The sequence below is a fragment of the Schistocerca nitens genome, chromosome 3 (assembly GCF_023898315.1).
Source record: "Schistocerca nitens isolate TAMUIC-IGC-003100 chromosome 3, iqSchNite1.1, whole genome shotgun sequence".
Classification (NCBI taxonomy): domain Eukaryota; kingdom Metazoa; phylum Arthropoda; class Insecta; order Orthoptera; family Acrididae; genus Schistocerca; species Schistocerca nitens.
In genome coordinates this window covers 807455261-807471696 of record NC_064616.1, presented here as the reverse complement: position 1 = coordinate 807471696, position 16436 = coordinate 807455261, and the positions used below count along the sequence as shown (strand labels likewise).

The following is a 16436-nucleotide window of genomic DNA, read 5'->3' as shown; positions in this document are numbered from 1 at the left end:
TACCGCCGAATTGCTCAACACGTGGGGCGTGAGGTCTCCACAGTACATCGATGTTGTCGCCAGTGGTCGGCGGAAGGTGCACGTGCCCGTCGACCTGGAACCGGACCGCAGCGACGCACGGATGCACGCCAAGACCGTAGGATCCTACGCAGTGCCGTAGGGGACCGCACCGCCATTTCCCAGCAAATTAGGGACACTGTTGCTCCTGGGGCATCGGCGAGGACCATTCGCAACCGTCTCGATGAAGCTGGGCTACGGTCCCGCACACCGTTAGGCCGTCTTCCGCTCACGCCCCAACATCGTGCAGCCCGCCTCCAGTGGTGTCGCGACAGGCGTGAATGGAGGGACGAATGGAGACGTGTCGTCTTCAGCGATGAGAGTCGCTTCTGCCTTGGTGCCAATGATGGTCGTATGCGTGTTTGGCGCCGTGCAGGTGAGCGCCACAATCAGGACTGCATACGACCGAGGCACACAGGGCCAACACCCGGCATCATGGTGTGGGGAGCGATCTCCTACACTGGCCGTACACCACTGGTGATCGTCGAGGGGACACTGAATAGTGCACGGTACATCCAAACCGTCATCGAACCCATTGTTCTACCATTCCTAGACCGGCAAGGGAACTTGCTGTTCCAACAGGACAATGCACGTCCGCATGTATCCCGTGCCACCCAACGTGCTCTAGAAGGTGTAAGTCAACTACCCTGGCCAGCAAGATCTCCGGATCTGTCCCCCATTGAGCATGTTTGGGACTGGATGAAGCGTCGTCTCACGCGGTCTGCACGTCCAGCACGAACGCTGGTCCAGCTGAGGCGCCAGGTGGAAATGGCATGGCAAGCCGTTCCACAGGACTACATCCAGCATCTCTACGATCGTCTCCACGGGAGAATAGCAGCCTGCATTGCTGCGAAAGGTGAATATACACTGTACTAGTGCCGACATTGTGCATGCTCTGTTGCCTGTGTCTATGTGCCTGTGGTTCTGTCAGTGTGATCATGTGATGTATCTGACCCCAGGAATGTGTCAATAAAGTTTCCCCTTCCTGGGACAATGAATTCACGGTGTTCTTATTTCAATTTCCAGGAGTGTACATTTCAATTCTGGAAATATCGGCTGCTACGTGGATAACGAGCCTATCAACAACAGAATCCATGAAGCCAACCAGGCGCAGCATTTCCTCATCTTCTTTTATCACGAGCCGTTCTATATCCCACCAGCGTTCGGCAATGACGTGTTTTCGCTGCGTGCGTTAGTTTCAGTACATCTGACAGCTCAACAGTCTTGTTACTTGTCGGGCCAAATCCCGCAGCTTGGCTCCAGATCAGTTCTGTTGGGTTCATATTGTAATGGTACAGTAGCAAATGTAAAAATGCAGCATTTGCATGATGGGTTCGATGCCGTGAAAATGATTGGTTTTCGTGTTTCAACGATACTTACCTACCTCTGTGGTATAAAATGATTGACATAGTCCAGATAAAGAGGATTTTGTTTTTCATTTTTGCCTTAAAAATTAAATTGTCATGGTTTCTTAGTTTAAACAACCTGTATTAACAGTCTTTCATAGAACATCGATGATTAAGAGTTTGTATATGAAATGGAAACAGGGATTTCGCGTCTAATATGTAATTAGAAACAAGAAGACGTGCATTATTCAGAAAAAATGATGTTGAGTTTTATAATTACGAGATGTACATATTTCAAATTGAACGAGAAAAAAAATGGTTATGAGGAGATTTTCTTCCATTTCGCTACCAATTGCGATACACATTCAATGTGCATATGTTTATCAACTGTATTGTATACAAGCGAGGGAAAAATTCAAAGCCGATTATCTCCGTAAATTTATGACAGACATTAAGAACAGCCTATTTCTCGGCACTTTTAAACCGTGTTCCACGCGCGTGCTTCACTACGGAACAGAAAGCAGCCTCAGCCATTTTCATACTGCGCATTAACAGCGCAACAAAAAGAGCACAACGCTGCAGAGGCTGTGACTGTACACAATTTTTGAAATAAAGACTATGTAGCTAAAGCGTAATTAGGAAAAACGTTGATTTCTGTTAATACATTTGAATATCTTAAAACTTCATTAAACGTAACTTAGAAATACGATATCTAATACATAAGTGGGACCTATTTCCAAGAGTGTAACAACACCAGTGTACGTGTGCTACGGCTTCTGACCGATCTTCGCGTTTGTGTTTGTTTACATCAGGTTTATTTTTATGATGAACGGATTATAGCAGTGTTAGTGTCATGACTTGCCTTTAGGGGCCGCAACTGGTACGGCGACTTAGGGCTGAAAAACAGGCATCAGTGTCGATTACAGCTGCAGACAGTCGACATGGGTATGGACAAGGTTGAGCAGGCTTTACTTGTAAGGCTGTTTCATCGAAGCAACAGCAATAGTGCTGCTACACTTCGCGAGTATCGAAGCGTTGAAGGAGTACGAAGAGGTCCTCTTTCCACACCAGGGTTGAAGAACACGATTGGGAAGTGCGAATTAACTGACGATTTGGTAATTGCTCCTGGGAGAGACCGACGGCCAATTGTGCCACAAATTGTTGAAGAAGTTACTGTTGCCATGGCTGAGAATGCTGGACACGATGTGCGACCTTCAAGCAGTGTTACGACAGAATGAGATTTTCACTGTGCAGCGGAGTGTGCGCTGATATGAAACTTCCTGGCAGATTAAAACTGTGTGCCGGACCGAGACTCGAACTCGGGACCGTTGCCTTTCGCGGGCAAGTGCTCTACCGACTGAGCTACCCAAGCACGACTCACGCCCCGTCCTCAGCCTTACTTCTGTCAGTACCTCGTCTCCTACCTTCCAAACTTTACAGAAGCTCTCCTGCGAACCTTGCAGAACTATCACTCCTGAAAGAAAGAATATTGCGGAGACATGGCTTAGCGACAGCCTGGGGGATGTTTCCAGAATGAGATTTTCACTCTGCAGCGGAGTGTGCGCTGATATGAAACTTCCTGGCAGATTAAAACTGTGTGCCGGACCGAGACTCGAACTCGGGACCTTTTCCCGAGTTCGAGTCTCGGTCCGGCACACAGTTTTAATCTGCCAGGAAGTTTCAGTGTTACAACAGTTGAACATGCCATGGTCCACAGTTCAAAAAGTGCTGCGAACAATTGTGAAATGGTATCGTGGCTGTCGCGGATTCAGATGGTTGTCATATTGAGCATAGTTTGTAACCTGGAACGTAAACATGGTACGAAATTAAAAAAAAGTTATCCTCTCGTGTGGAAATAAAATGTGTTTCTGTCATTGGTTTATTTGTTATTTCTCTTCAGGATGTCCTTACAAAAATTTTCACAAAATTTTATTGCTCTACGCTCTCTCGTTTTTCATGGGGGCCTTCTCCAGTGCGAAAATTTAATTGTAACCACTCTGCAAGAGCAACACTGTCGGAAAAGCACACACGAGACATCCGAACAGTACGGAATGCAAGCTGGAGGGGCAAGAGGGAAGTGAGCATTACTGCAGCGTGAGTGAATGGAACAAGTTTGTTTCCAGTCAAGACACACATCGACATTTGCAGTGATGTGCGGATATTTTCAATACAAAACAAGTACAAATACAAACGGGAGTAAGAAATCATCGAAATGTATTTACTCTGTAACGAACCACAGGAAACCACGGGTCCTTTACATTAAAATATTCAAAACATATCCCTAAACAACCTTCGAAATTTTGTAGCAGGAGACAGGTTTCACCTGTATACTCCAGTTTTCAAGAGCACTGACCATAGTTAAGTGACTAGTCTCATATTTAGTGGCATCCCAGTCAGGCCCTCCAAGGTTTTTCTGTAGTTTCCCTAAATCTCTTGACACAAATGACGAAATAGCTCCTTTGAAAAGCACACGGCCGATTTTCACCCTCATCGTAATTATCTCTTCATCGACGTTAAACAATAACTCCTTTCCTCCATTCTTTCAAGGGCCTTGGTATCCAATTAAGAAAGTACATCCTTGATTAAAGTTAAAGTTTCATTGCATATCTCAGCACATAAAAAATGTAAAACTAGAAAACCTACAACAAAAGTACTCACTGCTCTTCGCGCTATCACGTACTAAAAAATTGTTTCAGGATCTTACAAGGAGCGTCCGAAATGTTCGTTGAATGGTGTCAGAAAAAAAAGAAACAATAGCTGCAAAGGAAATATCTTTCGCGGCCCTTAAAGTAATCGCTATTAGCTACAACAGACTTCTGACGTTGGTTGTAAAGTTGTTGGAAACTGCCAGGAAACGCTTCTTGTGTAATCGCTGGAAGCGTTGTGGTCACGCGTTGTTGGATATTCGCATCTTTACAGGAGATGAGACCCGGTGTTACCAATAAAATCTGAAGACCAATGACAGTCAGTGGCATAGTGGTCATCGTTTTCACTACTTCCCTCGGTTAAAAATTCATGATCGATCAAGCCTTTGCTGTCGAAAAAGGCGATCAACTTTGTCTTAATCATGGATTTGTCAGATGACTTTTTTTTTAGAGTCGTGGAAGACGATGAGCACCATGCCATTGCCAGTCGTTTGGTCTCTGGATCTTGTTGATAGCACCAGATCGCATCTCCTGTGATGATGCGGATATCCACACGGTGCTCTTAGCGATTCCACAAGAAGCGTTTGTTGACTGTCACTAACCGGTGTCAGAAGTGTGTTGTAGCTAGTGGTGGCTGAGCTGAAGGCCAGGAACAGGAAAAGTATTTAGTTTGTAACTCTTGTTTCGTTTATTTTCTGAAACCATTCACAGAACTCTCCAGATGCACCATGTACTATTTTATGGTGTATAAAGATTTTCAAATTACACATGACAACTGGGTTCCATAATTCAGTATAACTTCGACTGTTTTACTGAGAGTAGAAACAGACAAGCTGAAATACACCCTTACCTGCAAATGAAAGTCGTCTCAAACAAGCACAGTTTTTCACATTCTGTCTTCGTTTGCGTATTTCGTTCTTCCTTGTTATCGAATCCCTCAAGATAAGCACCAACAACTCTCTCGAAGGCCCATAATCGATCGCCACACATCGAGCTTAGATTTGAAACTGCAAAAGAAAATATTCGATTGAATTACTCAAAGCCCTATTAACACATATGATTGACTATAACGGATTTCAAACATTACGCTAAACATTAAGTCTTTACAGTACATCATCTAGTCGATTATAGCGTATCTCCTATTCGTAACTCCACTCTTGATTGGAAAATTTCTAACTTAAAGCCCCGTAAATTTACAGGAGTACAGAGTACTGATAACATATCATTTTAATTCCTTTCGAATAACTACAGATTATTTAGTCCTTTCATTGTTATCTGCCTTGTGCTGATATGAATTCTGACGTATAATATAAGCAACCTGTAATTATTTACATTCATCTTGCCTAGGTATACGTCATTTTTATACAATATGCTGTAATCCTTCTAAGTGTCACTGGTTTGGCCATTTCTTTCAGAATCACCCTCCTCCAGCTGACGATAAATCTTATGTCCAATAGAAACACTGCACTACTTTTTGTATTCAGCTTTGCCTTTTGTGCATCATTTTTCACTCAAGGCACTCTATCTCGTAAATACATGGTACATGTCTGAGGTATTATTGCATAAAGTTTCCGCTCGAAGTAAACACTATCTTACGTCACTATTTGTGATTCAAGTATTATTGTAAAACTAAAATTTGCTGCGATTGAATCACTAAAAGAGTAAGTAGCGGCGATAGAAAATTCAAGTACATGCTATAGAAAGAGTTTACGACTAGAAATAGGATGGTCACATTCACAGGACATGTAAATTAGTAAGTTCTGCAGAAATGATTAGTATTTGAACAATCGGCCCGAGGGTTCAAGGTCAACATCGGTATAGCGTTCCAACATCAGCTGCCTGTAAAATGTGTCTGTGGCTCTCGTTGTCGCTATAAACCGAAGGTAATGGATCAGTGTGACTTGTGCAGACGTGCAGGATGCCTCGCAGGCGTATGCGCGGAACGTACTATCAAATCAGTTAGTCTGAAAGAGGGTACATTATTGGCGTCAGAGATCCATCCGGGAAATTGCTGCTCGTGTGGGACGAAGTGTTACGGCAGCGCAGAGGGTGTGTGTGTCGAATGATTCACGGAAGGCCGTAGAACACGACGAGGTGGGTCAGGTCACACCAATCAGACCACTGCCGAAAAGATCGACACCTCATCCAAACCGAGCGAGGTGGCGCACCGGTTAGTACACTGGACTCGCATTCGGGAGGACGACGGTTCAAACCCGCTTCAGGCCATCCTAATTTAGGTTTTCCGTGATTTCCCTAAATCGCTTCACTCAAGTGCCAGGATGGTTCCTTTGAAAAGGCACAGCCGGCATTCTTCCCTAACCCGATGGGATCGATGGCCGCGCCGTTTGGACCCTCACCCTAACCAACCAACAAGCCAACCAACCTTACGGAATTACAGGGCAGATCTGCGTCCTCCTCGGCTCTGGCACAACAATGGAACAGTGTAACACATCGTACACTGTCTGGGGTGATAGTCCGTCGTCGTTTATTACCGTCTGTGTTACGTGTGCGTCGTCTCCTTCTGCGCCTTTCTTTGACGAATGTGCAGAAACATGCAAGACTGCAATGGTGTGTGTAACGACGTCACTGGGGACTGGAATGGCGTCAGATAGTATTTTCGGACGAATCAAGCTCTGTTTTCTTGAAAATGATGGCCGCATTTTGGTTCGCTGTAGACAGGGGGAGCGGCATCACAGTGACCGCATTCGCACAAGACATCAAGCGTCAGCTCAAGGCCTTATGGTCTGGGGTGCTATTTGGTACAGTCACAAATCACAGCTGATACATGTCCAGGGCACTGTAACCAGTGTGATCTACATGAATGACATCCTGCGACCCGTAGCCATACCCTTTCTGCTCAACTCCACAGACGGTCAGTTAGGCAGCAGCAGCCGGCCGAGACAGAAGCAGCAACAGGGAAGTAACCGATTTTGTGACTTTTACGAGTTCCTAACCAGGAGCGAATTTTATATCATCATCTGTGTGATTTAATAGTTTAGTTTCTTGAGTTTCTGCGTGTTAATTTAATATCTAATAGCCACAGTCCTCGAGTTTTTGTTTGCGTCCGAAAGTAAACCGATTTTGTGAAATATTACAAGTTTCTAATCAGGGGCGATTTATTTAGTTTCACCTGAGTGCTTCGTTGGCTGGGTTTTTGAATCTCTCCGTATTAATCTAATTCATTAGACACAGTTCCTGCGTTTTCGTCAGCATCTACAGTAGAGTTCCGCTGCATGTGCCGATAGTCCGTTTATGTGGGTAGTTTAGTTTTCCATGGTCTTTAGTATGGATAGGGACTGTGATTGTTGTGTGCGGATGCGAGCCGATTTGGTGACACTTCGCTCTCAGCTGCAGGCTGTGATGGCTTCTGTTACACAGCTTGAGGCTGCAGTGGATGGGCACCATTGTTGTGGGCTGGCTATAGGGATCCAACGGAAGTCCAGCACGTCCAATGCTCCAATCGGTCCTCACTGGTAGCCAGCCCAGTTACTCCCCGCACCGAGGTTGACCCCTCATCTGTGGTCGAGTGGGAAGTCGCCCCTGGGCGTAGCAGGCGGCGAAAGACTTCCCAGGGGGCCGCACGTAAGGCTTCCCCAGTTAGTCTGACAAACAGGTTCCAGGTGCTGTCTGTGGCTGACACTGTCGCTAAGCTAGATGTCTGTCCTGTTTCAGAGGAAACCTCGCAGCCTGCAAGATCTGGGCAGTTACAGAGAGTGGGATTATTGATCGTTGGATGCTCCAACATTATGCACGTTGTGGGGCCCTTAGGGACATGGCTGCCAAGAATGGGAAGAAAGCCAATGTGCACTCCGAGTGCATACCGAGTGGAGTCATTCCAGACGTGGAAAGGATACTTCTGGATGCCATGAAGAGCACAGGGTGCAGCCAACTGCAGGCAGTGGCTCACGTCGGTAGCAATGATGTGTGTCACTTTGGATCAGAAGAGATGCTCTCTGGTTTCGAGCGGCTAACAGTAGTGGTAAAGGCTGCCAGTCTTGTTTGCGAGATGAAAGCAGCATAGGCGACAGGACCGATTGCGGACCTCTGGTACAGAGCCGAGTGGAGGGTCTGAATCAGAGGCTCAGACTATTCTGCGACCGTGTAGGCTGCAGATTACTCGACTTCCGGCGTAGGGTGGTTCGGTTTCGGGTCCCGCTGAATAGGTCAGGAGTCCACTATACGCAGGAGGCGGCTACACGGGTAGCAGGTGCTGTGTGGCGCGAACTCGATGGTTTTCTTAGGTTAGAGGGTCTCGGGGAAACACAAAAAGGGCTTCAGTCACAAAGGGTGCAAGGCGAACATAGGAAGAACGTAGATCTGGGAACCATCGGTACAACAGTTGTAAATTGTCATAGCTGTGTTGGGAAAGTACCAGAGCTCCAAGTGCTAATAGAAAGCACCGATGCTCACTCAAATCGTTGTAGGCACTGAAAGCTGGCTAAAGTCGGATATACGCTCAGCCGAAATTTTTGCAAAGAACCTAACGGTGTTCCGAAAGGATGGGCTAAACACGGTTGGCGGTGACGTGTTTGTTGCTGTTAGAAGTAGTTTATCTTGTCGCGAAATTGAAGTAGGTAGTTCCTGTGATTGAGTATGGGCAGAAGTCATTGTTGACAATCGGAATAAAATAAGAATTTGATACTTTTACTGACCTCCCAATTCATATGATACAATTTCTGAAATGTGATTCTTGAGTTTCTCCCGGCGTATTTGATAATCAAAATATCCACGGGTGTACTGCCGGTCTACAGTGTCCAACGGGCACAATATTTCGGCGATCATACATGTCGCCATCATCAGGTGAACTGACGGACTGAGCTCCTGTGAACGTGCCGGCACGGAGATCCGTACACTATGGCTGCTCAGGGGGAACTGGGTTCGGTCGCGGCGGCGGCCGATTTAAATACCCTCCGCCCGCGGCGCGCTCACTCCGCCGTCCGCGCCCCGCGCCACGGTCGCGCGGTGGAACAGATTGCGACGGCGTCTGAGATGACGTCGGTGTGATGGCTCTGTCCGCCGTGGTCGTCACAACTATACATTTGCTCGATTTACTCTTGGTTAACCCAATCGCTGGTTCCCAAGCCCTGCTAAGATTATAGCCACAGTCACGGTTTATGAGATCGTCATTGGTGCGAATTTCGATGGCCTCTCTAACAATGCTGTCCCAGTATCTCGACGTCTGTACCAGAATCGTCGTGCGTTCATACTCCATAGCGTGATTTTCCGACAAACAATGTTCAGCGACCGCCGACTTGCTCGGATACATTAGTCGAGTGTGCCTCTGGTGTTCACGGCATCGATCCTACCACCGGTGGTAGCGAATTTGTACATGGAGAACTCCGAGGAGGAAGCCCTGTCGTCATCCGAATGGAAACCTACTTGCTTTTTCCGTTACGTGGACGACACGTTCGTCATCTGGCCACATGGTATGGATAAACTCCTTGACTTCCTTACACATCTAAGCTCCATACACCCCAACATCAAATTCACTATGGAGACTGAAACGGAGGGTAAACAACCTTTCCTTGACGTCTTGGTCAAGAGAAGGCCTGACGGCACCCTAGGCCATGGGGTGTATCGGAAGACAACGCACACTGATCTGTATTTGCACGCAGACAGCTGCCACCACCCTTCACAGAGCAATGGGGTGCTTAAAACTCTAGTACATAGGGCGCGCACTATCTCTGACGCAGAGAGTCTACCCCAGGAATTGGAACATCTGAGAACTGTATTTCGAAAAAATGGGTACTCAGAGTGGCAGATTCAACGTGCTCTCCGCCCACCCACTACAGCACAACCTGTGGAGATGGATGAAATCACGAGGGAGGAAGTAGGCACTGCGTTTATCCCATATACAGGCGCACTCTCGGGGAAAATCGCCCGCATTTTGAAGAAACACCGGGTCGGAACTGTGTTTTGTCCTCCGAATAAAACTCGTGCACTGGTGGGGAGCGCCAAAGATGACCTCGGTTTGAGGAAGGCCGGCGTGTACCAGATTCCGTGTCAATGTGGCAAGTCGTATATTGGTCAGACGATGCGTACCGTCGAGGATCGATGCCGTGAACACCAGAGGCACACTCGACTGATGTATCCGAGCAATTCGGCGGTCGCTGAACATTGTTTGTCGGAAAATCACGCTATGGAGTATGAATGCACGAGGATTCTGGTACAGACGTCGAGATACTGGGACAGCGTTGTTAGAGAGGCCATCGAAATTCGCACCAATGACGACCTCATAAACCGTGACTGTGGCTATAATCTTAGCAAGGCTTGGGAACCAGCGATTGGGTTAACCAAGAGTAAATCGAGCAAATGTATAGTTGTGACGACCACGGCGGACAGAGCCATCACACCGACGTCATCTCAGACGCCGTCGCAATCTGTTCCACAGCGCGACCGTGGCGCGGGGCACGGACGGCGGAGTGAGCGCGCCGTGGGCGGAGGGTATTTAAATCGGCCGCCGCCGCGACCGAACCCAGTTCCCCCTGAGCAGCCATAGTGTACGGATCTCCGTGCCGGCACGTTCACAGGAGCTCAGTCCGTCAGTTCACCTGATGATGGCGACATGTATGATCGCCGAAATATTGTGCCCGTTGGACACTGTAGACCGGCAGTACACCCGTGGATATTTTGATAATTTCTGAAATGTTTACCGAAAACTTGAGTTTGATTTGAAACACGTACCCGACTCATACGATTGTAGTTAGTGGTGATTTTAATTTACCCTCTGTATGTTGGCGGAAGTACATGTTTAATTCCGGAGGTACGCATAAAACATCATCCGAAATTGTGCTAAACGCATTCTCTGAAAATTATTTCGAGCAGTTAGTTCATGAGCCCACGCGAATAGTAAACGGTTGTGAAAACACACTTGACCTCTCAGCAACAAGTAATCCTGAGTTAACAACGATCATCAAAACGGATACAGGGATTATTGAGTACACAGTTGTCGTAGCAAGATTGAATATTGTAACCCCCAAATCCTCCAAAAATAAACGAAAAATATACCTATTCAAAAAAGCAGATAAAAATTCACTTGCCGCCTTCCTGAGAGACAATCTCCACTGCTTCCAAATTCATAATATAAGTGTAGACCAGATGTGGCTTGAATTCAAAGAAATAGTATCGGAAGCAATTGCGAGATTTATATCAAGTAAAATTCACAAACAATGGAGCTGATCCTCCTTGGTACACAAAACAGGTCAGAATACTGCTGCAGAAACAACGAAAATAAATGAAAATATGCCAAATTTAAACAGACGCAAAATTTCCAAGATTGACGATCTTTTACAGAAGCTCGAAATATAGCGCGGACTTCAATGCAAGATGCTTACAATAGCTTCCACAACAAAACTTTGTCTCGAAACCTGGCAGAAAGTCCAAAGAGATTCTGGTCGTATGCGAAGTATGCTAGCGGCAAGACACAATCAATGCCCTCTCTGAGTCATAGAACTGGAGATACTATGGAAGACAGTGCTGCCAAAACAGAGTTACTAAACACAGCCTTCCGAAATGCCTTCACAAAAGAAGACGAAGTAAAACTTCCAGAATTCGATTCAAGAGCAGCTGCCAACATGAGTAACCTAGAAGTAGATATCCTCGGAGTAGAGAAGAAACTTAAATCACTTAATAAAAGTACGTCTTCTGGTCCATACTGTATACGCTTAGATTCCTTTCAGAGTATGCTCATGCAATAACTCCATACTTAACAATTATATACAACCGTTCGCTCGACGAAAGATCCGTAACCAAAGACTGGAAAGCTCCACAGACCACACCAATATTCAAGAAAGGTAGTAAACCCACTAAATTACAGCCCCATATCATTAACGTCGATATGCAGCAGATTTTGGTACATATATTGTGTTCGAACATTATGAATTACCTCAAAGAAAACGGTCTATTGACACACAGTCAACACAGATTTAGAAAACATCGTTCTTGTGAAACAGAACTAGCTCTTTACTCATATGCAGTGTTGAGTGCTGTTGACAAGGGATTTCAAATTGATTCCGTAGTTCTGAATTTCGGGAGGGCTTTTGACACTGTACCACACAAGCGGCTTATAGTGAAATTGCGTGCTTATGGAGTATCGTCTCAGTTATGTGACTGGATTCGTGATTTCCTGTCAGAGAGATCACAGTTCGTAGTAACTGACGGAAAGTCATGAAATAAAACAGAAGTGATTTTTGGCGTTGCCCAAAGTAGTGTGATAGGCCCTTGGCTGTTTCTTATCTATATAAACAATTTGGTAGACCATCTGAACAGCCGTCCTAGGTTGTTTGGAGATGACGCTGTCGTTTATCGATTAGTAAAGTCATAAGAAGATCAAAACAAATTGCAAAACGATTCAGAAAAGATTTTTGTATGGTGTGAAAATTGGCAATTGACCCCAAATAAGGGAAAGTGTGAGGTCATCCACATGAGTGCTAAAAGGAATCCATTAAACTTCGGTTACACGATAAATCAGTCAAATCTAAAGGCCATAAATTCAACTAAATACCTAGGAATTACAATTACGAACAACTTAAATTGGATGGAACACATAGAAAATGTTGTGTGGAAGGCTAACCAAAGACTTCGTTTTATTGCCAGGACACTTAGAAAATGTAACAGTTCTACTAAGGAGACTGCCTACACTACCCTTATCCGTCCTCTTTTAGAATACTGCTACGCGGTGTGGGGTCCTTACCAGATAGGATTGACGGAGTACATCGAAAAAGTTCAAAGAAGGGCAGCACGTTTTGTATTATCGCGAAGTAGGGGAGATAGTGTCACGAAATTACAGTCACCAAGTTTCTCCTCCAAATGCGAAAATATTTTGTGACGCCGACCTACATAGCGAGGAACGATCATCATAATAAAATAATGGAAATCAGAGCCTGTACGGAAAGATATAGGAGTTCGTTCTTTCCGCGCGCTATACGAGATTGGAATAATAGAGAATTGTGAAGGAGTTTCGATGAACCCTCTGCCAGACACTTAAATGTGATTTGCAGAGTATCCATGTAGATGCAGATGTAGATTAGACGCCTTCTTTCAGCAAGACAATGCACGATTACATGTTGCTGCACGAACATGTGCCTTCTTGGTGTCACAGTATGTCAGCCTTTTGCCCTGGCCCGTCAGATCACCAGACTTGCCGCCAATCGAAAATGTGTGGAATACGGTGAAACGACGGGTGCAGCGCTGTGACCCAATGCCAACCACCACAGATGAACTTTGGAACCAGTTGAGTGCAGCATGGATTGCTATACCACAGGACGCCATTCGCGTCTTATATGCGTCGATGCCATCGCGCATGGAACAAGTTATCAGGAGCCATGGCGGACCCTGTGCCTACTAGGCAACAGGACACATGGTTCAAATGGCTCTGAGCACTATGGGACCTAACATCGGAGGTCATCAATCCCCTAGAACTTAGAACTACTTAAACCTAACTAAACTAGGAACACATCCATGCCCAAGGCAGGATTCGAACCTGCGACCGTAGCGGTCGCGCGGTTCCCGACTGAAGTGCCTGGTACCGCTCGGCCACTGCGGCCGGCTGCTGAACCGAGGTGACTGAAATGCTTATCATTTTTGAAGAACATAGTTACGTATATATCCTGTGACTCTACGGATGGCACGAAATTCTTAAAACATAGTTAACATTTCCTTAAACTTTTCGTTCATTTGGCTCTTAGTGGTGAATTCTTTGTCGATTTTGAACACATTAGACTTGAACATTTGGCTGTTGGCAGCTTGGGACACATTAGACACAATTGCTTGCCTATTGGCAACTCATGAAATCAAACACGCGATTAGCAACTACTCCGACAGTACAAAGGCTGAATGGCATTGTTAATGTTGGCGTCACTCTGTGTTTTCGGTAATACGCAGTTGTCTTCTCCGAGACTCTACTGTTACGATGAGCGTAGTACCATTTATCAAGCTTCATGTTCATTGTAGTAAGTGTGCGTTAAGATTGATAAATGGTTTGAAATATATAGAACAAAAAATTAAACGGAATCACGTTTATATGTTTTAATAGCACTACATGTGTCAGGCACACACGAAGTTAAATCTTGTAACACGGCGTAGCAGTAGTGTCGCTGAGCTTTCAAAATGCATCCAGAGCGGGCACATGTTCTAGACCTAACAGCTGTGACTGCACTTTCGTTTGACAGAACACTAAAAATACCAGGCGAGGAGGAACAGTAGAGCTAGAGTAGACAGGAAATCACTAGAAACATATGAAGGGCTTATTTCAATAGTGGCACAAGTCCATTTTTGTTCATTCTGAGATACGGAGTCCTAAAGTTAAATGAGCGCTGAAAAATCTGCACTTGAGATACCAGAAATATTCAAGTAAATATACCTGAATATTTCTGGTACCTTAACTGCAAATTTTTCAGTGCTCATTTAATTTTAGGACTCTGTATCTCAGAATGAACAAAAATGGACTTGTACCACTATTGAAATAAGCCCTTCATATAATGTCTTTCACAGCGTTCTGGTACCTGGCTTTTGTACCTTCACTTCTGAATAAACATTCTAATTTTAGCTCACAGATTGTAACAAACTTAATGAAATAGAAAAAAGTTAGCTTCTTATGCGCTATACGCTAAGAGAAAATCGTTGAGCGTTGAATACGTGTCTTACCTCCACGCAGACATATTTTCTCGAAGAAATTGCTCCCTATTTTGTCGTGAAGACTGTTTCGATGTCCAGCTGAGTCAGTGTTGTAGGACAGACACCGAGAAGTTTCGTAATCTGTGAATACCAAATAATTAATGATCAATTATTCGAAATAGAGAACATACTTCGTGGATTATATGAATTTTATACATATAATTATATTTCGTAGAATTTGATAGTAATTTGAGCAACAAGGAAATGCATACTCAGTATTTCTGTGATAAAACTTTACACATCATTCGCCGAGCGTATAAACACTCTTAGACGTGTGTACCTATTGATGAGAGATGATTCAGTGCTAGGAGATTTCACTTGAATCTTAAATTATGAATGAGGCTATGAGAAATTCCTTAAATATCTGTGTTGCATTGTGTAGTAGTTCAACATGGCTACAAAACATTTTTAGTTCACTGATTTTCAGAAATTAGGGAGAAATTTGAAAAACAGCAATTGCAGGAGAAAATATAGCTTATACAGGGTTGTCAGAAAATGTGTGAAATGCTTGCAGGGATGTTACAGGGCAGGTTGTACTGAGACATAAATGTTAAGAAAGAAATTCGATACGTTGCTCCGTTTTCGAGTTATTTAGCATAGAATTTAGCCAATCGGGGAGTCGCGCGCTCGCATTCAAGCGGCCTGCCAGGGGCGGTGTTGCCCAACAAGTGCTTTGTGTCGTTAGCTGAAACTTGAATTTACGCGCGCGACGATCTGATTGGCTAACTTCAATGCTAAATAACTCGGAAACGGCGCAACGTATCGAATTTTTTTTGTAACATTCATATCTCAGTACAACCTGCCCTGCGACATCCCTACAAGCGTTTCAGACATTTTCTGACCACACTGTATAAATCTAAGTGGCCAAAACTTCTGATCATTTTGAAATTTAACAGTTTTAATATTAATGTACTGAAGCATACAATGACAAAAGTTTGAAAAAGTTATTTCAATTTTTAATTTCGCTCTTAGATTATGGCGCAATACTTTGTATGCCACGCAGAGGCGAGTGAACAGGGTTTAGTCCCAGCACTCGCTCGCCCCTGTATCTCTCACAATGGTACAGCGCTTGTTTCGCCACATCATCATCGGGTTTCGTCACCTCTCCCACTCCAACCCTGTGACTTCCCTGTGCATAAAATGGTAGTAAAATCAAAAATTGGCGTTAAATTAAAAAATTAGCGTGTGTTTTTCCCAAGTCCTATTAAGCCACTGGGCAAGTATGGTTGTTGCCCCGAGTATAAATTAGCAAGAAATTCAAAAATTCAAGATAGTGCATTGTCATGTTGGTGGAAGTAGATCACTTGTGCTAAGTATAGAAGTCCCTGGTATAGTGACATAGTCTCTATGATGCCAGATGCCAAGACGCTAGGACAAAGGGAAGTTACAGTCTGTTGACCTACTTGCTGTTTCCCCAAGCTTTTTCTTTCCTCGCTTTTCATTCCCTCCTTTGATGGAGATGGGCGGGTTATTCGAGGGCTTGCTGTATACTCTTTTCAGCTGTTGGATTTTACATTTTATTTTTAATTTAAATTTGTTTATTTAATGCAATTCAGTGCACATTTCATTTTGACAATAGACTACAACTGAGTCTTTCATTTTGATATTACAATTTGTATTATTCATCCTGGTACTATTTATTACATTCACATTGTTCTTTCTTAACAAGCTATGCGTTTTCTGTAATCGTAGTACAATAATATTACTTAAAGAT

The 16436-nt window shown here is 44.6% G+C and overlaps 1 protein-coding gene across 1 annotated transcript in view; it reads right to left on the bottom strand.

Moving 5' to 3' along the window:
- Positions 1–16436, bottom strand: part of LOC126248836 (uncharacterized) — a 535548-nt gene that overhangs the window by 338903 nt on the left and 180209 nt on the right. The window contains exons 4-5 of the mRNA XM_049950252.1: positions 14693–14803; positions 4899–5055 (exon numbers count right to left, since the gene is read on the bottom strand). Of these exons, the coding sequence (XP_049806209.1) occupies positions 4899–5055; positions 14693–14803 (268 nt within the window). The remainder of the gene's footprint in view (positions 1–4898; positions 5056–14692; positions 14804–16436) is intronic.